This window comes from Belonocnema kinseyi, chromosome 8 (assembly GCF_010883055.1).
Source record: "Belonocnema kinseyi isolate 2016_QV_RU_SX_M_011 chromosome 8, B_treatae_v1, whole genome shotgun sequence".
NCBI lineage: Eukaryota > Metazoa > Arthropoda > Insecta > Hymenoptera > Cynipidae > Belonocnema > Belonocnema kinseyi.
The window spans coordinates 124,821,922-124,848,287 of NC_046664.1; the positions used below are offsets into that span (position 1 = coordinate 124,821,922).

General features: G+C 34.7%; 1 protein-coding gene across 3 annotated transcripts in view; it reads right to left on the reverse strand.

The window, feature by feature from the left end:
* LOC117178994 (1-phosphatidylinositol 4,5-bisphosphate phosphodiesterase classes I and II) overlaps positions 1-26,366 on the reverse strand; it is a 661,888-nt gene that overhangs the window by 82,430 nt on the left and 553,092 nt on the right. For all 3 annotated transcript variants that reach the window (XM_033370599.1, XM_033370598.1, XM_033370597.1), the window contains one exon: positions 9,470-9,790. In XM_033370599.1, the coding sequence (XP_033226490.1) occupies positions 9,470-9,790 (321 nt within the window). The remainder of the gene's footprint in view (positions 1-9,469; positions 9,791-26,366) is intronic.

The following is a 26,366-nucleotide window of genomic DNA, read 5'->3' on the forward strand; positions in this document are numbered from 1 at the left end:
CTTGATGTTTTTATCTCTTTAAGTTGTTTTGATAAATTAACAACCATTGCAGTCAAGTTTTGAATCCGCGTTATCTTTATTTTCCATCTCATTTTTGAAACCGGCCTCTAACAATTTGATTTGATTCCGCAAATTTTCCATACCGGAATCCCTTTCAGGTTCGCTTGTACCTATCGCCGCTATCGTGCCTCCCTTTCGTCTGATCGTTCGTAATGTTGGGCAAGGGCTGCTAACTCATTATAAGACGTAAAAACTCTGCGCCTAATCGCATATCTTATTTGGCGGCGCATATTACTGTGAGCCCTATCCAACTGTTCTTCTAGTGGGATTGGACGTAGGTAAAGTCTATACAGGCCCATCATATATATTAAGTAATCCACACTGGATTCTTCTGGATCCTTTCTACGAGCAATTATCTGTTCCTCTAGTCTCTTTTGACAATTAATATCCCCAAACCTATTGCAAAAATCGAATTTAAAATCTTGCCAATTCCTCCATAGGTAACGATTATGCCTAAACCATACCAAGGCTATACCATCTAAAAGAAAAGGCATCACTGTGAGAACCTCTTCTTCACTCAAATAATCTACTGCCCGCCCATCCTCTACTCTATCCAAAAATGTGATCACACTAGTATCACCACGCCCTGTGAACTTAATATTCCACTGCTTTGCGATTTATGAGACTTTTATTACACCTTCTATAAGGACTACTGGCTAATCGGTAAGTAGCAGGCTGCTCAGTATATGGGCCACCTATTTGGCCAAGATAAGAGGGATGGTAGTGGGGTTGGCCCTAGAAACTGCTTTGTGGGACTTCCCTAGGAACGTCACCTTGATGGGTATCATACCCGGTCGATTCATTTGTTTGAAGACCAAAATCTCTTATATTTTCCCGATATTAAGAATAGAGATTGTTTAGTCCTGCATATGTTGCATTCCGCATACCGTAACCACTCCTGTGCTCCGCTTGTCCCGATGTTAAATTATTTGTAAAAATTTCATTCGGTGGACCTAATATGTCCTGATAAATTGGCCTCTGTCTCGCCTCATTTACTATATAGTTTGGAAAATTAGTCACACCTGTTCTATTATTCCAATCCGGTTGCGACAAAAATTGTGCCCTGTTAGAAATTGGTATTGGAGGGGGGTTTTGAGAATTTAAACCACCTTCCAAATATAAGCAATCTGGGCCCTCATAGTATATAAGCCTACCCATATCCACATAAGCCGTTGCTGATAGGGGAGGTTGCCTTACCGTTCTATCCCCACTACTGCCCACCATTCCTAAATTTGGTGAGCTAGCTATATGGTTAGAATTACCTTCAAAAGTAGCCCTTGAAGAAGTAGGAACTAATATATTTTGGGGGTTTTGGTTTGCAAAATGCACGGACATTTCCCCTTCCGGGGAGTGCGGCCTACTCATTCTTCGTGAATCTAATCGAACGGGTACACCCTCTCTACCTATAAAATGTCGACCCCCCTCTCTTTACGGTGACGGGTGAATAATTATATTCGATTAGTGGATCGTTTCTACGAACCTTGGAAGGAGTGCTATTTGTGCCTGACATGATTTTATTGTCCTCTAATAGGGAAGCATCGAGTTCTATTCGACGCCTATGCGATTCGAATGGGACCTGGTGTGACGTATGCTTATCGATTGCCGTCCAAAGTGCCTCCCCCACAAATCTTTTAAAATACCTAATTGCCCTATCCAGTACAACTTCGTGAGTTCCGGTATTATTTACGAAACGCGCATTTAAAATAGCACGAATTCTTCCCTTACCCAGGTTTAACAACCAACTATTGTCCTGGCCAGCCATGATAAAAAAAAATTAGAGAAAGGGAAAATGAAAATTTAATGACCAATCCACACCAAAAAAAAATTAATCCAATTCAAAAATCAATTAATTGATTAAATCGATAATATCCAAAAAATTAATCGAAAATCGATTCAATCGATCATTATTTACTCATTAATCATTTAAAAGTCTAATCAAATCAAACATTTCATCAAACTTAAAATAGCAAGGAAAATCCAATTTACACTAGAATAAATTTCGCCCTAGAGCGAACAAAACGTTACAGATTATCTCCGCGTCCATTGACGGCATTTGGAGTACAAACAAAATTCAGATAAATTTAAACACTGAGATTACTCACAGGAAAAAATGCTATCAAAGCCGCCCACCTTTACCACAAGTTGTAAAGCTAACTCCCAGCTTCCGCAATTCCAAATGCAGGTCTTAGACACTAAACCAATCAAACCAAGGAATGGAACATCTACAAAGTACCTGTAAAGACCCCATTGGGTCCCCATTCGGTTCCTTTTTAAAAAAACTCGAAAAATCAGCAAAATCAACTTTTAAATTGTTGAAATTCGGATTCTACGTTATAATTCCCTATAGAAGGCCACAGAATAATCGCAATAGTTTTTTTTACAACGGTAAAAAGTTTTAAAAAACATAAGACGTATAACGCCTGTTGACTGCTACACTGCAAACGCATCGCCTGTAAGTAGCCGTCAACAGGCGTTATACGTCTTATTTTTTTTTTAACTTTTTACCGTTGTTAAATAAACTATTGCTATTATTCAGTGAGCTGCTATGGGGAATTTTAACGTAGAATCCGAATTTTATCAATTTAAAAGTTAATTTTGCTGTTTTTTCGAGTTTTTTAAAAAGGAACCGAATGGGGACCCATGGGGGTCGTCTTTACGGGTACTTTGTAGAGGCTCCACTCGGTTCCTTCGATCCGCCAGGGATAGCGCATGGAGGGTGATTTCAGGACCCTACTGCCCAAGAGATAGTGATAGTTGTGCTGCGACGAACCCTCAAAGGTGAGATTTGAATCACCCCAGGTACAGAATTTGAAATGCAGGAATCTCATCCACATTCAACCCTCGGTGAACAACCTACGATTGCGCCTGCACCTGTGCGACTTCAACCCGACTTGCTTCCTCGTTGTTCGCAATGCTGGTCCTTCATGAATAATGATGCTCTAGGGAAGAACAACCCTCTCCTCCATCCCCCTCTCGTACTCAAAACTCGGTAAATTTCATAAAAAGAAAATAAAACAAAAACCCCAAAATAATTAACAAGAGTGACTTACTCTTTCCCCCAATGTAAAGCCCATGAGAGTCTGTTTTAAAAAAATACAAATATAAAACATTTCAGAAACAATAAAGGAAAGATTAAAAGAAATAAGATAAGTTGGCACTCGTTCGAGCCTCAATGGTCTGTTTTTTTAAAGGATATTTCCTTCAAGAGGGGAAGAGCTGTTGTCGAATGGATTCTCCATTATCTTTAATGGTAGCAAATTTAGGTATGAAAGATTTGGAAAAAAGAGCCTTTAATAGGTTGATTTTCATTCCTAGAATTTATCAAAGATATGTGCATGACATCCTAACTATAATTCCGTCAGATAAATTGGATGAATTTTTAAATACTTTTCAGAGCTTAGAAGACTCAATAAAATTTACCATAGAAAAAGAAAAAAGTAATACAACACAATATCTTGATTTATCAAGTATAAAAACTCCAGGTGGAAACTTAATCACAAATTGATAGGAGAAACTTTCATGGTCAGGACGTTATTTATACTATAATTCACATCATTTATTTTCCCAAAAAATAGGGTTAATCAAAGGATTAGTAGATAGGTGTGTTAACTTAAGTGACATTAAATTCCGGAAAGAAAATTTAAATCTAAACAAGCTTTTACTAACCTCAATGACAAAAGAATAATTTTATGTTGGACAAAAACTTCCATAAAATGCACAGTTTTCAATGTATCAAATTCTTTTATTATACTTTCTTACTAATGTTACTTTCAAATGTGGAATAACTTTTTTAGAACAACAAGTTAAAATATGTAAAACAAATAACTGAATTTCACTTATTTCACAAAGGGTTCAATAACTTTTTTTATAGATTTAAACCTTTTGAAAACTATATAAAATGGATGAAAAATAAACAACAGTGCAATTAAAAACATTTTAATAACCTTAGAACAAAAATTTCTGCTATATAAAAACCTCGATAAAATGCACAGTTTTGAATTGGCCTAAACTATTCTATAATCAATAACTGAAACTATGTATAAGGTATGTATAGATTATGAAAGCAAATTTGCTACAAGTTACAACCTGTTTCGATTTTCATTTTATTTTGCACAATGCACATTGTAAAAATACCGATTTATCGAAAATATATTATTTTTTATCCAGCAACTTAGTATTTTAATACAATATATTTAATTCCGATTATTTACAAACAATCTCCATAGGGCCTATAAGAGGAGCAATTTTTTACTTGTGCAACTTTCGATAAAATACAACATAATACATAGCTAATATAACCACCTTGAGGAATGAATTGCTTAAGCTGCATTTTAAGAACCCGAATAATTTAGTTCGGATTTGCCATTCAAATTTCCAATAAAATCTATTAAAGAAGCTATTTTGTACTTGCGCCATTCGCGAGAAAGCAGAACCCAATAGGTGCCTCGTAGAGCTACTCTTTAAGTGCTATTTTAATTATTAACCTGACAAGTTTAATTCCAAGTTTCCATATAAATTCTTCATAGAACCTGCTAGAGCAGCAGTTTTAACCTTGTACAATTCGTGAAAAAGTAGACCTGAATACGTGCCTCGTAGAGCCACTTTGAAAGCATTATTTTGAGTGTTGATCAAATTAATTGAAATCCAAGTTCTTATTAAAATTCCCAACAGAACCTCTCAGAGAAGCAATTTTGTACTTGTGCTATTCACGAGAAATCCGAACCTAATAGGTGTCTTATATAGCCACTTTGAAACCATTATTTTCAGTTTAAACTTGATCAATTTAATAACGATTTACCATTAGACATTCTAATAGAATTTCTTAGAGCAGCAATTTTAAATTTGTGCTATTCATGAGAAAGCAGTAAGTAAAAGGGGCCTCGCAGAACTACTTTGAAAGCTTATCTTGAGTTTCAACCTAATTATTTTAATTTCAATTAGCCATTCCAATTTCTAATTGTATCCGCTAGAGCAGCAGTTCTGACCTTGTCTCATTCGTGAAAAAGCAGAATCGAATAGATTCCCTTTAGGGTCACTTTCAATGCAGATCTTAGAATTTTAGTTCGTTAAATTGAATTCCACTTCACCATTAAAAACCTCATGAACCCACATAGAGAAGCAGCTTGTACTTCGTAATATTTCCAGTCGTGTTTACAAGACACATCAGTGCCTAATAGAGCCTATTAGAAAAGAATTTAGTTATTTTAGTCCCAGTAGCCGTTAAAGTGCTTAATACAAGTCATTAGAAACTAAATTCAAATAAAAAGACTCTTAAGAACTAGTTAAGACCACATAGAAAACAATTTGCATCCTATATGGTTTTAAACAGTTGTTATTGATTAGCTATCAGGCATTTTTACTAGAAGAGGTGAGATTATTTCGATGCGACGCGGCATGGTTCGACTCCAATCATCGAACGCGACATAAAACCACCTAAGTCTACTTAGGTTTTTTTTCTAGACAGCGGCTTCATAAGGAGACATTTAGACCTTTTGTACTCAAAATACCCCTGTTACCACGCCTAGCGTAAGATACGAGTATGATAATTAATGTATGAGATTTGTACTTTACCAAAAGATGTATCTCCTTATTTAGCTTTCAAGAAAGATAATAAGAAATCTGATCCACAAAGCCCCCTATTTTCAAGATTCGGTCCCTATAGTAACCCATTTTCAGTCAATAGACTAATTTGTTTAAAATATTTAATAAAAACGATGTTTCTAAACGGTGAATTCATTCTGTGTCATAAGTATCTAGGAATTTGTGTTTAGTATTCCTTAGGACTCTTAGGATCCTTTGGACGAATAATAATTTAAAATATGAAAATATATAAATTTGTTAGGTTTTAAATTTGAATAATTTTAGATTGTAAAATCAATTGCTTTTGATAAAAATCAATTTAAATATTAAAACGCGATTTCAACATTTAAACAACGCCGCGTTAGTATTGTTCTATCTGCAAACTCCAATCCTTTACAGTTCTTCTTCTACCACCTAGCCTACAAGGTATACATATACTACTCCGTTACCTCCGAAAGTGCTCTCGTGCCACATTTCAACTTCCAAGAAGTTCTTGCCACCCTGGCATCCTCAGGAACCACCAATACAATCTGCCTTCGCGACACGCTAACGAGATTTTCCATCGCTCAGGCGCCAGCAGTTCCCCCCGCCCTTATAAATTTGAGACAATCTCTCTCGACTCTCGATAATCCACAATCCCACCTATCCTATTAATTTGCGATATTTTTCACACGTTAATGGACATCGTCTTCAAAAGTTCTGCCATCGCTAATTATGTTGTACGTTAAGTCTCGACCTTTTTTTTGTATTAAGTAGCCAAACATGTCATGGAAATGAAGGTCAAAATAAAATATGCGATAATTATTTTAAAAATGTCTTGATCCCTATTTTCAACCCTCATCAGTCAAAAAATATTGATTAAGTCTGTAAAAAACATAAAAACAATGTAGCAAATATCTATAAAACATAACAAATAATAATGAATAAAAATTTTAATTTTAAGTCAAAGAAAGAGAAGGGTTGTCTCATAAAAGGAGGTCCTCAATTTGAAATCGATATCAATTAGCAATAAAAATTGAAAACAGCGAAGAAAATTGAAGGTTAATGAGGGAAAAAGAAAAAAACAAACATATCTGGTACAATTTAAAAATCGAAGACAAAGTCAGAATAAAAATTCAACAGAGATAAAACATGGTTTGAAATAAATATATATCAAGAGAAAACGAATAAAAATACCAATAAATAAGGGCGAAAGCTCCACATCCTGCTTGAAACGTGAAAACGAGTTACTGAATTGAAGAAAATAACGAAAATTGAATCAAGAGTACAAAAAGTCATGAATAGGCCGATAAAGTAAAATAGAACACTTTAATGATATGAAAATTAACATTTTGTAAGAGGTTTGTAAACGTCTAGAAATTCATGATTTTCACACCTAAGAATAACGGTATTTGGTACTTTATCGACAAAAAAGTTTTCAACTATTTTTCTACGAGCTCTATGGTTCTCCAATGATAGAATTTCAAAATTATCCAAATCAAAGTTATGAATGGTATCAATATAGTAAGTAAATAATATAGTGATGGTATCAATATAGTATATACAATGTTTAGTAAGAGCAGTATGAGCAGCTTTATCAAGAAGGAAAATAGAATATCTATGCTCACGACCACGTGTTTCTATCGTCTACCCGTCTCCCCTACATAAGAAAAGGAACAGACAGCGAAATTGTATTTATAAGCAACTTCGGAAATTTTATTTTTAGGAAGTGGATCTTTGAGATTGTTGAAAAATTTGGAAAATATAAGAGTTGGTTTGTAAATAAACTTGAGTTGTTGTTTCTTGAGGGTTTGTTCATTTTTTTCCGTTGAAACTTTTATATATGGACAAACTTTGAAATCAACATAAGACTTTTTTATTTTTATTAGATTTATAAGGAAATTTAGTATTATATAATCGGAAAGTTTCTTTTTTTTAAGAGCCGTCGATTAAGAAGGTTGGTAAATCATTACATTTTAAGGTATCTGTGATTAAATTTATGTGTTTGATTCTAAATTCTGGATTTGAAATTCTAAGAATTCTGTAGAATTAGCCTGTAACAAGAGTGTCTACAAGAATAATTCTTGAATTTTCTTAAATTTTTATGGTGAATTTAATATTAGGATTTAAAGGATTTAAATTATCAAGAAGTATATGAATTTTATCTTTAGGGATAGCTGTATCTAAATAACGGAAGAAAAATAAATATAAAAAAGGGAGATTTTTGAAACAGTGGCATTCGAGTTTCTCCACAACTAAATTGGAAGATGTAGGTGAGATGGTAGAACCCATAGCTAAGCCACTTACCTGTTTACAAGTGAAGCCACTAAATTTGAAACGGGTGGAATTTAAAAATTGTTCAATGCCATTTTCAAATGCCAAATTTGTTTGTAGTATTTAAAAAGGAATGCTATTCTGAACAATATTTTTTATTTGCTTCAAGCTAAAAGTATTGTGATCTATAGCGAAATGGATATCATTAATTAAAATTAAGTTAGAGGAGTTTTGAGAGTTGAAGAAATAAATGATCGAATTTTTTAATTTACAAATGATGTATGAAGGAATCAAATCAGATCTTCTGCAGCGTAAGACAAAGATTCGCTGATCAATAAGAGTAGCGTGTTTATATTTAATAGTCGACGGTTCATTGCTAATAAGAATTAAAAACAGACCTTGATAAACTTCGGAAAGCCGGATTTTACAAGTTAAGCGTGTAAAAAAATAAACTTTCATATCAGATTATAAAATGAAACTGAATAGAAAAAAAGTTTTAAGAAAAATATAATAATAGAAATGATAAGAAAAATAAATTAGAACTGGTTATGAAAAACTAAAAAAATATAGAAGTACGAGGGACAGAAAAACTATGTGGCGTCAGTCAGAGATTGGCAAGCAAAGTCCCAGATACAGTAGCGTTACCCAAAATGTTTTCCGTAAGTAGAAAACCCGAGACGCTTAATAATCACTTTTAATCACTTTAAAAAACAGAACTATAAATTAAAATGCATTTTTCGTTCGGAAATCAAAACACTTCTATCTTTAAAATAATTCATTTTAGAGAGATAGCGTCCATTATGAAAATTGTTTGTTTCAACTCATATTTTCGATTATAACCAAACTTTTTTCAACTAAAACAATATTACTTAGCACAGAAAGGATACTAATTTTTTCCATTATTTTACGAATTAACGCTTTTTTTCAAAAACTAATGATCTCGCCAAATAATTGTCAGAACAACTTTTATTCCTCTTCTTTTTCTCTACAAAATGCAGAAGAAAATTTGTTTTAAAGATTAAACGGTAATTCAATATTTAATTTATAATGAAAATTTAATTCATCACTTATATCTCGAGAACGCCGTAAATGCCAAAGGGTTATTACGCAGATTCGGAATCAGGAGATCAGTCTGAACAAGAATCATTAACAACACTGCATATCAAACGCGAATCCGACGGAAGTGGGTATGGCGTCCGGACAATTCATTAAACAATTCGTTCACTCAAAGATTGTAGTCAACTTTGCTGAAAAGTCATGATCCTGTGAAAAGTGTTAGAAAGGAGTGAATGTAAACTGCCCTGACTGATGACCATTGGGCCCCCGGCGTTCAAGTTGCCCTGACGTCAGATTCTACACACACAAAAACTACCAAAAAAGCGTCAACGCTGAGTTTGTGACCCGTGTAAAAAGGGGGACTGTGATCCTTCTAGAAAATACGACTTTTTAATGTTCTTAGCTGGGAGAGCAAACATCTTCATGCGAACGGTAAGATCTAAAATTCTACTAATTTTTGGCGATTAAATAAAGTTCAATAAAGGTTTTAAAACCTTTTCGTAAGCTAAGTAAAACTGACCTCCTCTTCGCCTTCACAGGGTTCCTCCATATCATCCGTCAAGACCGCTAGTTGCTTCTCGCGCTTTTCTAGTTCACTTTGGTATTTGATAGGATTGGCCAACGCTTCGGCGAAGTCGCTGAGACCATCAGGTACATAATCCTTTACAATGACATGCAAGAATAAATTTGCTAATGGAAGAGGCTGTCCACATTCATTTCTAAGAGCGACGTGACGGTAACCGGGACAGAGACCAACCACAGGAAGCACTCTGTGACCAATCATCTTTCCCGATTCTTCGTAGGCTGCTATTCGAATGGATGCAAGATCTGGTAACACGACCTGTATAAAACATGATGGTGATTAATATACAAACCGAAGCCGCATTATGAGCAAAAGTATTAAATAAATTGCAATGCGAAGCCTTTGTCAGAATATGGATTATTTTTTTCAAAAACCGACTTAACTATGGTAAATTTTTTAGAGATCTTTCAACTCACTGTTTCTCTAACATAACTCTTAACATACTATGTAATCAATTCCTGTAAAATACACATATACATACCTCAGGTCCGTAAAACCCATCACACGTCTTGAAAAAGTATTGTTAGCATTAAGGTCTCATACCTTTTTTTTATACGGCTCTTAGTAACAAGATAAACTACAGGGCTTTTTGTATTATTATAATGTCAGTAAAATGTAAAACAAATATCTAAATATTACTTCCTCAGTGGACAAAATTAAATTTCCAACAAATATTTCACTCTTAAAAATATAGTCAATGTTATAAAAGAGATAACTTAAAACAATTTTGACTAATACGCGGATAAAATAATTAAGAAAAAGGAGACGAAACTTCTTTTGCAAAAAGAGTCTTTAGACTAGGCCATAAATCACTTTCCTATGCACCAACTGTATACAGGAACGAGCAAGGAAGAAAAACTTCAATAGTCATAGAAAAACAGTGAAATGCCCCAAAATCTATGTCGCGTGTTTTTCTTGAAACATTAAAAAACATCTATGGAATTTTGCTAAGTTCAAAAGTACAGTAACAGGGTTTTGAGACAAGAGAAAATCGCTACTACACAAAAACCAGTAAAGTATCTGTCCTTCATGTCATAAACTATAGAAACTTGATGAATTTATAAAAAATGGTATTGTAAATGACAATATCTTTCTATAAGGAGAGCAACGGCGGAAAATTGATTAGCTTACGCTAGAGATATATAGTATCAGACTAATCATCGAATGATCTATTCAAAATTACCCTTAACTTTCAAAGGTGATATCGCAGTCCAGATTATAGATGAAACCATTTTTTTTAACGGTTTAGAAGCTCATTAAATTCCGCGTTAAGGGGGGTTAAAATTGACTACGTAGTCCTTCATTAGCAACTGAATTAAAAATACATTAGAATAAAATATGAAATGAGTTTTTTTTTATCACGCCAAAATCCAACTCTTAGAACTCAAAATTAAACTGTTTATGCCCTAGACCGTCCTCTTCATGTGGGTAAGGTTTATCATTGAGCTAACTGTACAAATAAGGAAAATAAAAAATAGCAGAGTCCGATAAGTATGGAGATTGCAAAATAGGCAAAAAGGCTTCATTAATTGTTGCACAATTTTTAAATGCCGCTCAAACAAATATAGTACTCTTTTGTGAATCAAAATTTTAAATGCATTCTTGGCTAAAGGTGCCATGCATAACCGTCGTTTAATGAGCCTTAGTTTTAGTAATTTTGTCTTGTGGGTATTGAAAAATTATGCGAGAAAGACAAAAATAATATTCCTATTTTTAGGCATGTTCATACAAAAAAATTATTATTTCATCAAGCCGTCAAGATTTTTCAATGTTTAATGACTCAAATGAAAGGTAAAATCATAAAGATTACTTTTCCGAAATATAAAAATAATATATTGATTTTCCTATCTTCTGACATGAGTTGAAATCGAAGTACACCCTGAGGGTGTAAAATGTCCGCGCTTGGGAACCTCCCTATGGAACGTTCCAGGAACGTTTCCACTGGGGTCTGAGGGAAACCTTCCATTATTTTTATTTTTAACAACAATTATCTCGTAAACGTAAGAGATAGGTAAAAATGAATGTCCTTTTTGAGTTTTCAGTACCGCACATACTACATCGTAATATGGTATCTATATCATAAGCTGACATTAATTTTGACCTATCACCTACGGTTTATCGGATATTCACTGATCATAGTAACAATAACGATCATTTGTTCTTTGAACGTTCTAGTGGAACGTTCCTGGAACGTTCCCAAGTGGCGGACATTTTACACGTTCAGGGAACGTTCCTGGAATGTTCCACTGGAACATTTCAAAGGTTCCCGCGGATCATTCCAGGAACGTTCCCAGAATGTTCCGTGTTATTAGAGCGGTTAATATTTTCAGTAGCAATTGAAAGCTTTGGGTAGGAATAGTTTCAGTGCATATACATTGCTCATTTTTTAGTAAATGGACCCAGCAGATTCATAGAACATGAAAAATGTATCGTTTTGAGTTCAGTCGACCTGGAGCCTACAATATTTAACCGATCTGTTAAAAAATTTCTTAATTAATTGACATGTATGGCAATTCCATAAATTTTTTGAATTAAAGTGTACTCATTCCTTAAAGAATGATCAAGGAATAATTAGCACCCAACAAATTTTAATTTGGACCCATGAATCCATGCTAATGAACTCATGCTAAAGACAGTATTTTTTGGAACTTTCTCAACATGCATAATTTTTAATCTCTAAATAAAGGGTTTTCAAGTAGTTTTTCAATAACTTTGAATTACTCAGATAATTATTATTTGTTTAAACAATTTCGCCTCTTGTAAGTAGTGAAAATTTATTATCTTTCACGGGATGAAGCTGATATGAAGTTGATGAATATCGAAAGTTTAAAGTAATTGTTAATCAAATTATTTAAACATTTTACTAGCAGCGACGAATATTTCTTTTTCTAACATATTAACAAAAAGTCCCGCTTTTCGTACTACAAAGTATGTCAAAAGTGACACTTTTAGTAAGTTATGATAAAAGTACAGAGCATGCGGATTTCAACTATAGTTTCCATGTGACACACTAGCTACATTTTTCTTATATTTTTTTAATACTCAAGTCATAAACGGCCGTGTAATTTGAACTCAGAAGTAAGAAACGTACAGTTCCTAAAGGAAAATGAAAAAAAAAATGAGTGAAATAAATATATTTATTTATGTTATGAGGAGCAAATAACTTTTTTCTGTTTTAAAAAAAGCTTGTTCTTTTCATAATTAAATATTTGTAACTATTATTCTTACCATTATTATTCTTCAATTTATTTGTAATACATTTCGAAAATATTTTTTGGGTCAGTAACAGATTTAAATTATTTCTTTCTTTGCTTATATCGACGGGTCTTAAGAGAAAATAAGCAAGTCACGGCGACAGATATAAACTACGTACTTCGCACACACTGTACTAAGCATATGGAAATGTCTATATACTTAATATTGAGTGCGCGAGATACGTAGATTCTGTCTCCGTGAATTGCGTATTTTCTCTTAGGACTCATCGATACGTATGTCAGATCATAATAGAGATTCAAATTGATTTTTTTGCCTACAGATATGCGAAACATCGGAAGTTTTATGTTCTTTCCGGGCAGATTAGCCCCCCCCCCCAACCACCCACTACGGCTTCGCCCTTGGAATCCACTGGTGCTTCGTATCTGGACTCCCCCCCCCCTATCCGTGCGTAAATGACTCCAATTGGACTTTTTGTGCACTTCTTATAAAAATGAGTATGCGACACTCGTGCAAAAAAGCCGTGTGGTACTTGCTTCCATCTTATACTACCAACTTCACAAACTTCATCAAAAATCCGCTCTTCCGCACATGTATCACAATGTACTATTATGTAGTTGTAAAAATTTGTAAACTTGGTATTTTTCATACTTTGCGTATTTGATAAGGAATAATAAATTAGTTAAAAAAGGGGTCGAAAACAAAATAAAAAAAATTTCGATTTTGTTGCGCGTATGCTCAGTCGGCAACTCGCAGCGCGGCACCAGCGCGCGCTGTGCCTTGCTGAATTGTTTCAAAATGCTTGGTTGAATCGAGGTCCAACTTTAATTGTGTGCAAGTCAACTCAATTTAAACTATTTATACTGCACTTTAATGTGAATAGTAGTGTGTATTTATGACTTACGTATTGTCAGTGTAGTGTACATAGTGTAAGTGTGTTTTATATGTATAAAGAAGGCTGTGCAATGATTACCTTATAATTCAATCATTAATTTATTCACCTTTTCACAAGCACGAGTTTTTGACACTGGGTTGGCTTAATTGAATTCGTTGTCCAGTTTCACGCATTTATAAAATTGAGAACAAACTCGTTACACGATTCAATTTCTCTCAATTATTTTCTGTTTCTTACGAATAGTTGCTACACATGCCGGAGCGCTGCTCATAAACAGCTTAGGTATTCGCTCTCGGTGAACAGGTATGTTATGAATAGACAGGATATGTTTTAAATAAAGTGAATAAAATATTAAATACGAAAACTTTAAATTGATATTACCTACATTTACTAACAGCCATTAGAGCAAAAAGGTGAATCGGAACATTACCTCGAAATAATGACAGATCGGCCCGAATTTTAATTAACGAAGTCTTTTGGGATTTTTATTTTAAGAAATGTTTTCTCTGGACCTCATCATAAAATCTGGTTTGATCAACATCTGAAATAAAATAGAGACTCGCTAAGGATAGGATTGTATCAGAAATAAATCTAGAAGCGAAATTTTAGGCCGGAATTCTTATTCCAATTTTGTTTAGAAATTATTCTATAATTATCTACTTCATCAGGTCTAAAAATTAAATACATATATTATTGGTATCATATCAGAAAATAAAAATCTTTAAGCGTAATTCAAAGCAATAAGAAATTAAATTTTACTGTACTTGAGGTCTCATTCCAGTTTAAGTTAAGTTGCCTCGAGCTATCTTTTTGATACACCTATTAGATTAAAATGACTTAGAATTAATTTTAGGGGCCGATCAAATGCCAGATTAGAAATCAGATATGGACAGGGTAATTTCGAAAATAGAATAATTTTTAAAAAATTGGTATACAAATTCTGACATAAAATTTCGCTTCTAGATTTATTCCTGATATACTCCTATCCTCAGAGAGTCTTTGATTTATTTCACTGTTTGATCAAACCAAATTTTGAGATGAGGTCCAGAGAAAGCATTTTCTAAAATAAAAAAACCCTAAAAACTTTATTAATTAAAATTCGTGCAAGTTATATTGTTTCGAGACAACTTTTTGATACGCCTATACCATCAAAATGATTAAGAATTAATTATAGGGGCTGATCTATTGCCAGTTCGGAAATCAGATTCAGAGATAGTAATTTCGAAAACAGAATAACTTCTAAGAAAATTGGAATACAAATTCTGGCATAAAATTTCGCTTCTAGATTTATTCCTGATACACTTATTTCCTCAGCGAGTCTTTATTATATTTCAAGGGTTGTTCAATCAAAATTTTGAAATGAGGTCCAGAGAAAACATTTTCTAAACTTAAAAAAATCACTAAAGACTTTATTAATTAAAATTCGGGCAAGAAAAAAAGCCTCGAGGTATCTTTTTGATATGCCTACCCCACTAAAATAGCTTAAAATTAATTTTAGGGGCTGATCAAATGTCAGTTTGGAAATCAGATCCAGAGATAGCAATTTCGAAAATAGAATAATTTTGGAAAAAATTGGTATTATAATTCGGGCATAAAACTTCGCTTCTAGATATGCTCCTGATACACTTCTATCCACACCCAGTCTTTGATTTATTTCAGTGTGTTTTGAACACTAAAAGACGACTGAACATTGTCACGACTAATAAATTCTGGTAGGGAGACATGCACGTTAGGTTAAGTCAATTAGAACCACAGCCCTTTAATTAATAAAATAACGCCGTAAAAGCGCGGTCTTTATTATAACAAGATTAAAACTTTGTATTTAAAATTGTATAAAATCAACAGAACTTGTTTCTTGGCGAAAGCGGGCTGACGAGGCGAGAAAAGTAAATTGGGAAATCGCGCAACGAGACTATATGTAACAGAAAGAGAGCACGAAAACGATAAGACCGGCTTAGGCATAAAGTTAGACATTACTTAATACGGGAATCAAATATAAGGACAATTCCAAGAAATATAAATGAAACGAAGGAAGCAAATACAATAAAATGAGAACACAAATTAAAGAATTTATAAAAGCAGTGAATTAATATTCAATTCACAACATTCCGCTCGCTTACGTCCCCGACGAAATAGGCTCAGAATCACTGAATTTAAGATAAACCTGGAAGAAGGCACAATTTAACGATTGGCTGATCGAGTGTGCTAGTCTTTGTCTTGAGAGTGACTACCCGAACTAGGCCATCCTTGCCAGGATGAAGCTGTAGAATCCGCCCTATAGGTCATTGAGTAGATGGAAGCTTCTCATGTCGAATGAGAACTAAATTTCCAATCTGCATGGATGGCGATGAATTAGTCCACTTAGATCGAGGTTAAAGTTTCTCCAAATACTCAGCTGACCAGCGCTTCCAAAAATGATCACGCATTTGCTGGATCAACTGCCAGCGAGTCAATCGATTTGGAAGAAGGTCTGCAAGTGATGGTTCTGGAACTGCATTCAGTGTATCTCCAATGAGAAAATGTCTTGGTGTGAGGGCAGAAATGTCTGTTGGATCATCTGACGGAGCTCTGAGAGACTGAGAATTAGGGCAAGCATCAATTTGTGTTAATAAAGTCGTCATTTCCTTAAACGTCAATGTAGATTCTCCAATGACTCGACAAAGATGGAATTTTGTCGACTTAACTGCAGCTTCCCATAAACCTCCGAAAAGAGGTGCTGCAGGAGGATTGAATCTCCACTGGGTGCCATGCGAAGCAAGGTATGTAGCGACCGAAGCAAACTCTGCTGATGCCTCAGAAATAGTTCCTGTAGTTGACGATCTGTTCGCACAAAATTCGTACCTTCGTCACTAGACAGCGTTCGACAAAGACCACGGCGAGAAGTGAAGCGAATATAAACAGATATGAAAGCTTCTGCAGTGTAACCGGAAGGCAAGTCGAGGTGAACTGAGCGGGAGGCACAACAGACAAAAATACAAACTCAGGCTTTGTGAGAATGGTGACCTCGTCCTTTGGAGGTGCGAACATTGATGGGGCCAGCATAGTCTACCCCAGTGTTCGTGAATGCTCCTTCAGGTGGAGTAATGCGGATGGAAGAGAGGTCACCCATCAGCTGTTGCTGAGTATTACCTCTGTTTCTGACACATGGAATGCAACGATGAATAATGATCGTACCAAACTGCGACCTCGAAGAATCCAATAAGATTGTCGTAATGTTCCAACTTTATTAGAGTGCTGCTCTAGATGTCTGCATTTTATTTTTTAGAGTGGTGATTTCATTAAGAAAATAGCAATTTTGTTCTTGCTGAATCCAGAGTAAAAGAGCTGTGAAAGTTGTGAAATTTCGCAAGCTGACAACCCACGAGAAGCACAGGCAGCTGGATTATCTGCACCCAGAACATGATGCTGAATTGCTGAAAAAATGATCGTTTGGATTTCCGAGACCCGATTCGCGACGTACGTTATGCGTCTTGTAGGAACAGCTGAAATCCAATGAAGTGTGTTCATAGAATCAGACCACAAATGTCGAGCAGCATCAACATGCAGTTGAGTTTAAAGGTGAGCGACGAGACGAGCTAACAAAACTAAGGCACACAACTCAAAACGAGGAATCGGAACAGTTTGAACAGGAGCGACTCTTGTCTTTTAAGAAATGGGTACAATAAAACAATTTCCGTTAGGAGAAATTGACTTTAAATAAACGACAGCACCGTATTCTTTTTCAGAAGCGTCAGAAAAGCCATGAAGCTCGAAAGAGTACATCGACGAACAAAATCCTATCCACCGAGGTATCCTGACTGCGGAAAGAAGAGGAAGATCTTCATAATATTTTATCTAGCGATGACGAGCTCCTTCAGGCAAAGGATCATCCCAGGATGAATTAAGCTTCCAGAGTTCCTGGATAAGATCTTTGCGACGATGATAACAGGTGCCAACCATCCTAGAGGATCAAAAAACTGGGCTGACTGGCTGACGACAAAGCGCTTTGTGATGACATCTTTAATAGGTCTAAGATCAACCTAGAGAATAAAACAATCAACACTGGGGTTCCAAGTAAATTCAAGCATCGAAACCGATATTTCTGACTGCTATGATATATTTGGACATAACGCGTGCAGATCCTCCGGAATGCGCTGCATTAGCTCATGACTGTTTAAATTCCACTTTTTGAGCGGCAAGCTGCCCGCCGTGAAGGGACCACGTAGTTGGTTGTGTAATTCAATAGCATCTTCCAAATTATCCGCTCCTGATAAGACATCATCGACATAGATGCCATTTTTAACACTTCAGCAGCCAAGGGAAATCGATCCCCTTCATCAAGACCAAGCTGCTGAACGGTGCGAAGAGCTAGAAATGGGGCACAAGTCAGACCATATGTGAGAGTACTGAGTCGAAATACTTGCACTTGCTCATTTTCAGTTTCTCGTCACAGAATAAGTTGAAAATCCTGATCGTCTTGGTGAACGATGATCTGTCGATACATTTTTTCGACATCTGCAGAAAAGACAATAAAGTGAAGACGCCACTGCAGCAACATATCTGAAATATTTAATGGTAATTTTGGCCCTGCTTAAAGACACTCGTTCAATGAAATGCCTCGACTTGATCGTCGAGAACCATTCAAAACTACTCGTAGTTTCGTGGTGGAACTTGACTCACGCCAAACTCCATGCATTCTACTATGAGTTTGGCATACGCTTCTTGGAGAAGAACATCTCGTTTAAACCGCTGTTCCATATCAAGTAACATGCAAAGAGCTGCAGAATAGGAATCTCCTAACGATGTGACATCACTCTTGATGTGCAGATGCACGACGTATCTTCCATCTTTAGTGCTAGAGTGAGTATTTTGGAAAAGTTTTTTAAACTCTTCTTCCTCAGGTGTCCGGAAAAGTTTAGGAGGCACGGCTTCTAAATCCTCACAAAATTTTTGACGGTCAAAAAAAAGTTCTTCATTCTTGGAACAATGGAACATACTCACTGTAGATAAATCCAACGGCGAGATATTGCCTGTAGGTCCATAGAGAATCTACCCGAATACGGAATTTTGAGCTACAGGAGTGCCCGGGGGACCCTTTTGAGACCTTGTTTAATTATTACTGCAGAGACATTTACTCCTAAATTTAAATGAATCAGAACACTTCCACTGAAGTTCGGATCTGCTAATTGTAGACCAGTGAGATGAGACCATTCCTCAAGACTGATTTGATGCTCTGGGCGTTTAGAAATCAACTTTGGAAGAACAAGAGCCCGGAGTTAAAGTTTAAAGCCCAAATCAAACCTTGGTGAGACAACGACGTTGACTGATCTACGAGACACATGGACCATTGCTGTTGTCAAGAGAACCAACGGCTATTTCTTCTTACAAATCTGGATTACCGAAACCGCATGAGTAGATTGTGCTTGATGAGGCGTTAAAGACGTAGTTGATGTCATCGAAGAAGATTGTCCTGAGCTTGAAGATGGGTCATAAAGTACCGTATGATGCTACGCTTGACAAATCTGACACAAGTTCTTTGAAGCACAATTCTGAAATAAATGAGATCCTAAACAATTGGTACACAATTTTCTTTGAAAAGGGAACTCTTTCTCTCGTGCTACAGACTGACTTTGAAACTGCAAAACCGACATTAAATAATGCGGTTCGCGGCAGAAAAAGTACTTTCTTTCCTGTAGCTTCTTCTTAAGCTGCTCTTTAGCTGCTTGTTCCTTTACTGGCTCCTCTGAAATTGCGTTGACGTTGATTGTTGTAGAAATCGAGGACTTCGTGAACTTGCCAAACCTTTTTTTTTTAATAGAGATTTGGAAGATTGTTGAGACGAAGACTGATTAGTTCCATTTGGAGTAGAAACTAAAACTTCCAAGGTCCGAATCCTGGTTTGTAAGAATGTTTTCAATTGATCAAACTTTGGAGGATTCGTGGAATTTCCAAGGGAAGTTTCCCAATCACGAAGAGACTGACGATATAATATCTCTACAGTAATATATACTAGCCATGATGACAATTTGTCCACCGGTTCGTCCAAAGCTGATAAAGCTTCGATGTTATCAACCGTTGCATTATAAACCTCGTTCAGAGCACTCGAAGGCTCAGCTTTCATTGGCTAAATTGAAAAAAGCTCAGCCAAATGAAAGGTGCTAAGAACTCTTTTATTCTTAAAGCGCTCCAAAAGTAGGTCCCAGCAACGCTGATAATTGCCTTGAGTCATCCGAATTCGATGAAAAAGTTGAGCCGCTTCCCCTATAAGACTAGATTTTAAGTGATGAAGCTTCTCCACTAACCAGACTCCAGGATTTGAATGAACCAAAGATGTAAACAAATCTTTAGAATTTTCCCACTGCGTGCAATTCCCAGAAAATTTAGGCGATTCAATCTTTGGCATTGATTGATAGGATAATCCAGCAATTTGTGGAGCTGAATCATTCATGGAGTAGAAGCAAGGTCATTTAAGAGTTTTTCCAGTTCGTCTATAAAGGCTCCCGTCGCGACTAGATATGCTTCTTCAGCAGTTGCATAGAAATTGCTAGTAGAATAAATGTTCGTGACATTCTGATCGCGAAACTTTACTAACTCCCAATGTTGAGTCTGAAAACGCCTCCAATTTTTCTCCAAGAACTCAAGTCTTGAGACCAAAGTTCCTTTAGTGATCTGTTTTAATTTTTGAGTATTTTCAACAGCAGTTTGGATCCGAGAGCAAAGCTCGGTTTGCTCTAAAAAGTAACTAGAAATAGAAATTGTGAACAGAAAACAGTAGGTACACGATAAAATAAGAGTCCGCGAATACAATCTTTGAAAAATAAATTGAATTAAAACTGATTGTATCACGTAATTCGCCAATAAAAGAATTATTATTCTCACTTAAATGATCAACAAGTTCAAAAATTACAAGTTCGTTGAATTAATGTTCAAAAGTCATTTCTAATCTTTGATTCTTCCAATTTCGTGTACCACACAGAAAGATGGAGAAATCACTATGAAATTAAATAAAGCTTAAAAGTCTAAATGATATTCGTAAAATAAATTGAAATGACATTCCCGAAATAATCTTCACTTTCTTAATTCGAATCGATTCCAATAAAGGTTGAATGTTGTTGATTTACCAGATGCTGAATGACAAACAATAATCCGAGGGGCAGTGACAATCCAACGTTGACCAATCTTTCGAACCTGTGTAAAGATAACGAAATCCATGGACATTTGCCTGTAAAGCTTCTCGAAAAATTGAGAAAATCCTTCCGGAATCGAGAAAATGCATCCAATTTAATAGTTACTAAGTCACAGACACTCATTTATGCCTTATCATGAAATTAAAAGTGTTTTGAAAACATCTCACTAATAACTGTCACAAAACGTTCACATTTAAAATACTGTTTAAGTCACGGTGCACTGACGCTGCATACTGCACATTCAGTCAAAAAGTCACCAGATACTAATTTAGTTTGACTCTAACAAGCTCTACCAAAATTTGTGCGAATATTCCCTGGCACAGGAACTGAATCAATAAATCAGAAAATCTGGCTCGACAGGACCAATGTTTTGAACACTAAAAAACGACTTAACATTGTTACGACTGATCAATTCTCGTAGGGAGACATGCATGTCTTTATTATAAATAGAATAAAACATTGTATTTAAAATTGTATAAAATCAACAGAACTTGTTGCTTGGCGAACGCGGACTGACGAGGCAAGAAAATGAAATTGGGAAACCGAGCAACAAGACCGTGCGTAAGAGAAAGAGATCACCAAAATGATAAGAACGGCTTAGACATAAAGTTAGACATTACTCAATACTCAATACTCCTCGAGATATTTTGATGATACACCTGTCCCATTAAAATGACTTTTAATTAATTTTAGAGGCTGATCAAATTCCAGTTTAGAAATCAGATACGCTCCTATCCTCAGCGAGTGTCAAATTTTTTTCAAAGGTTGATTAACCAAATTTTGTGATGAGGTCACGAGCAACCATTTTCTAAAATAAAAAAATGCCTAAGAACTTTATTAATTAAAATTCGGACAAGTTAATTTGATTTGAGATATCTTTTTGATACGCCTGATCCATTAAAATGATTTAGAATTAATTTTAGGGGCTGATGAAATTCCAAAAAACTTTATTAATTAAATTTCGGGCAAGCTAAATTGCCTCGAGATATCTTGCTGATATTCCTATACAATCAAAATAACTTAGAATTAATTTTAGGGCCTGATCAAACGACAGTTTGGAAATCATATTAAGAGATAGCAATTTCGAAAACAGAATAATTTATAAAAAATGTGGAATAAGAATTCTGACATAAAATTTCGCTTCCAGAATTATTCATGATTCACTCCTAGTATCAGCAAGCCTTCGATTTATTTCAGCGGTTGATTTCGAAAATATAAAAAAATCCCTAAAAACTTTAGTAATAAAAATTCGCGCAAGTTCATTTGCCTTGAGATATTTTTTTGATAAACCTGTCCCATTGAAACGACTGAGAATTAATTTTAGGGGCTAATCAAATACCAGTATGAAAATCAGATCCAGAAATAGCAATTTCGAAAATTGGAATAAGAATTGTGACATAAAACTTAGCTTCTAGATTCATTCCTGATATATTGCTATCCTCAGCGATCCTTTAATTTATTTCAGTGGTTGATCAACCACATTTTGAAATGAGTTCCAGTGAAAACATTTTCTAAATTGAAAAAATCCCCAAAGACTTTTTAAATTGAAATTCGGGCTAATTAAGTTGCCTCGAGATATTTTTTGATACATCTATTCAAATAAAATGACTTGGAATTAATTGTAGGGAATGACCAAATGCCAGTTTGAAAATCAGATCCAGAGATAGCGATTTTGAAAAAATAATATTTAAAAAAAAAATTGGAATACAAATTCTGGCATGAAATTTCGCTTCTAGATATATTCCTGATACACTCCTATCCTCAGCGAGTTTTCGCAAAAAAAGTTCCTAAAAACTTTATTAATTCAAATTCGGGTAAGTTAAATTGCCTAGAGATATCTTATTGATACATATTTACCATTAAAACGACTTAGATTTAATTTTAGACTCTGATCAAAGGCCTGTTTGGAAATCAGATCCAGAGATAGTCATTTCGAAAATATAGTCATTTCTAAAAAATTTGGAATAAAAATTCTGGAAAAAAATTTCGCTTCTAAATTTATCTCTGATACACTCCTATCCTCAGTGAGTCTTTACTTTATTTCAGTGGTTGGTCCAACTAAATTTTGAGATGAGGTCCAGAGAAAACAGTTTCTAAATTAAAAGAAAATCCCTAAAAACTTCTTTAATTAAAATTCGGGTAAGATAAGTTGCATCGAGATATCTTTTTGATACATCTGTTCCATTAAAATGACTTAGAATTAATTTTAGATTCTGATCAAATTCCAGTTTGGAAATTAGATACAGAGATAGCAATTTCGAAAATAGAATTATTCCAAAAAAAAATTAGCATAAAAATTGTGACATACAATTTCGCTTCTAGATTTAATTCTGATATACTCCTATCCTCAGCGAGTCTTTATTTTATTTCAGTGATTGATCCAACCAAATTTTGAAATGAGGTTCAGAGAAAACATTTTCTAAAATAAACAATATTTAAAACTTTTAAAATTAAAATTGGGTAAAATTAAATTGTCTAGAGATAGCTTGCTGTTATCCCTATATTATTGAAATAACCTAGAATTAATGTTAGGGGCTGATCAAATGCCAGTTTGGAAATCAGATCCAGAGATAGCAATTTCGAAAACAGAATTTGAAAAAAATTTGGTAGCAAAAACTGTACCATTTTCCATTTTTAAAAAACGAACTTTCTACGAAATTAAGCCAAAAATGAAACAAAATTATAAATTTTTCGTTAAAATAATAAAATTCTCAAACAATAATATAAATTGTCAACAAAGCAAATGAATTTTGAAAAAATAGTTTCATTTCGTATCAAGCAGTTGAAATTTTAACCAGAAAAAAAGACTTTTCAATCAAATAATTAAATTGTCAACCAACTGGTAAAAAGTAGATTAATTTTCAACCACAATTGCATTGTTGCTTTAAAAAAATTGATTTTTTCTCAAAACAATACGAATTTTTAAAGAAAACATCACTTTTCGAATAAAAATTAAAAAATTTCAACCAAAATTTACATAGTTCAGTTTTCATTTGAAAAAAATTAAATGTCACCTTAAAACCAAATAATTTCTCAGCAAAATAATTGATTTGTCTACCAAACAGTTGTATTTTTAATCAAAAAGTTTAATTTTGACGACATACTTAAATTTGTTACCAAAGTAATATTTTTATTAAAACCTTTACATTTTTAAGCCAAAATACAACATTTACAGCAAAAAAGTTACTTTTCAAACAAGAAAGTTGATTTTTTAACTAAATATTTGAATTTTTAGCCCAGAAAGATGAATCTACAAACCAACCCTGGCGGACCGAAGGAACCGAATGAAGCTTCTACAAATCACCAGTAAATCAAATTTTAAATTGTTGAAATTCGGATTCTACGTTAAAATTCTCTATAGAAGTTCACGGAATAATCGCAATAGTCTTTTTTGCAACGGTAAAAAGTTTTAAAAAAAAATAGGACGTAAAACGCCTGTTGACTGCTACTTACAGGCGATGCGATTGAATTGCAGCAGTCAACAGGCATTATACGTCTTATATTTTTCTAAACTTCTATAGGGAATTTTAACGTAGAATCCGAATTTCAACAATTTAAAAGTTGGTTTTGCTGTTTTTTCTAGTTTTTTAAAAAGGAACCGAATGGGAACCCAATGGGGTCTTTACGGGTACTTTGTAGAGGCTCCATTCGGGTCCTTCGGTCCGCCAGGGCGGGAATTTTTTTACTCGACTAAAACGGCCACCCTGTAAATGCATAATGCAGAATTTTGCGAATCGATTCGAAATGAGTTCATATCCATAAATTACGTTGGGGCAATATGTTGCAATATTGAAATAGGCTGCGTTTTAACCTTTAATAAAAATGTGATTATTTTTAATATACTTTGTAAATACTCAATTTACTTGTATCATATTGACCACATTACGCGTGCGGCGTGCATGACGTGTGTATGCTATTATTATAAATGATGGTCTATAAGGACACGACATTTTCGGCCGTCGTTTCTCTTGTCATTTTCCTGTGGTTCAAATGAAAGGAAAAAATGGCACCATTGTCATTTTTTTCCTATTATATATTTTCGAAGGGGTAAGTTCAAGTTTCCGTTGCATTTATTTTCGTTATGTATTCAGATGCACGGGAGGAATTAATGGGCATTTTAATATTTTTCATTTGTTTATACAAGTTTAAAATAATTTTTCTAGAAAAAAAGCTCCGTATTCAAAAGTATCGAAAGACAATATAACTAAGGAGACATTATGTTAAAATTATATGGTAGTTATATTTTATATAAAAAATAACGAAAAGAAACTTCTGTTACGTTCGTTTGTGTTTCTTTTCAAATGCAATTTTGGCGAGAAACAACTTTCACATTGTGCCTCAGTAACAACATTATTTTCTAGTGAATTGTATACTTAGCATAAATTTCAGGTTAACAATATTCAACCTGTGATTTACAAGATAGTAATATTTTATTGCTTTGAGATATCTTTTTGATATCCCTATCCCATTCAAATGACTTATAATTAATTTTAGGGGCTGCTCAATCCCCAATCTTGGGATAAGTATCAGATAACGATTTTTCAATAATGTCAATTGTAATGCACCAGCTAAAATGCACCAATTACATCTGTATTTCCTGATGCACATTTCGTCTAGGATCGGTCAGTGAAAAAAAAACAATGGAAGTCAATTATTAAATTCAGAATTAAGGCTGTTCGAACGATGCGCTCAAAATGGTGAAATCTATGAGACGCTGAAAACTTACCAGCAATCAATGATAATTCGGTTTTGAGGTTTTAAAAATGCACTCAGAACATTTTCCCGTCACCGAAAGGGGTTCCATGGTTGTGGAATATGCGCTTGCTATCTAATTTTTCGAAACAAATCGCGTAAGTGTTAGACAATGAGAGTAAAGTGGTTAAAAAATATACACGAATGGAGACCAAGGTTACTGACAGCTGCTTGGCGCTGACTGATCAGCGTTACTTGATCATGCTACCAAGCATATGTACTGTCGATAAAGTTGCTCCTCTTGGCAAGAATTTTAAATTAGAATAAAAATGCGATTTGTGTTCTTAATTTTTTAGTTGTTTATTGACATGTCTTACTTGGTTTCGATATAGGAAAACTGTGAAAAGTGATACAAGAATGCCGCCGTGAACTCGTTGATAATAATTGATAAGAATTTTTCAATTTAAAAAGTAGGTATATTATTAATAGATCTATGCACATATCTTGTTGTGTTGTAACGTGCAAAACACATATGGAAAGGGCGCATTGCGTAGAATAGGGTTGTTTCGCGATTTTAGATAAAATAATTTTGACGCCGCAGAAAGGTTCAGGGGGGTCAATTTTTTCTAAAGCAAGATCCCATGACTGACTGTAGCTTATTCGGTCTCTGCTGGGGGCTTAGAGGTCAGTGTTCGGGTATCCAACACTGCGGGGATACGGATGATCGCTTTCCTTTACGGCCGAAAATCGCCCTCAGGGCCCGCTGTTTCCGGGAAGGCTTATGTAGGGGAAATTGGGGAGGACTTTGACAAACTGGGTAGGATGGCAGCCCCTGATCCGTAAATGTCTCCCCTTTGTAAGAGCACCC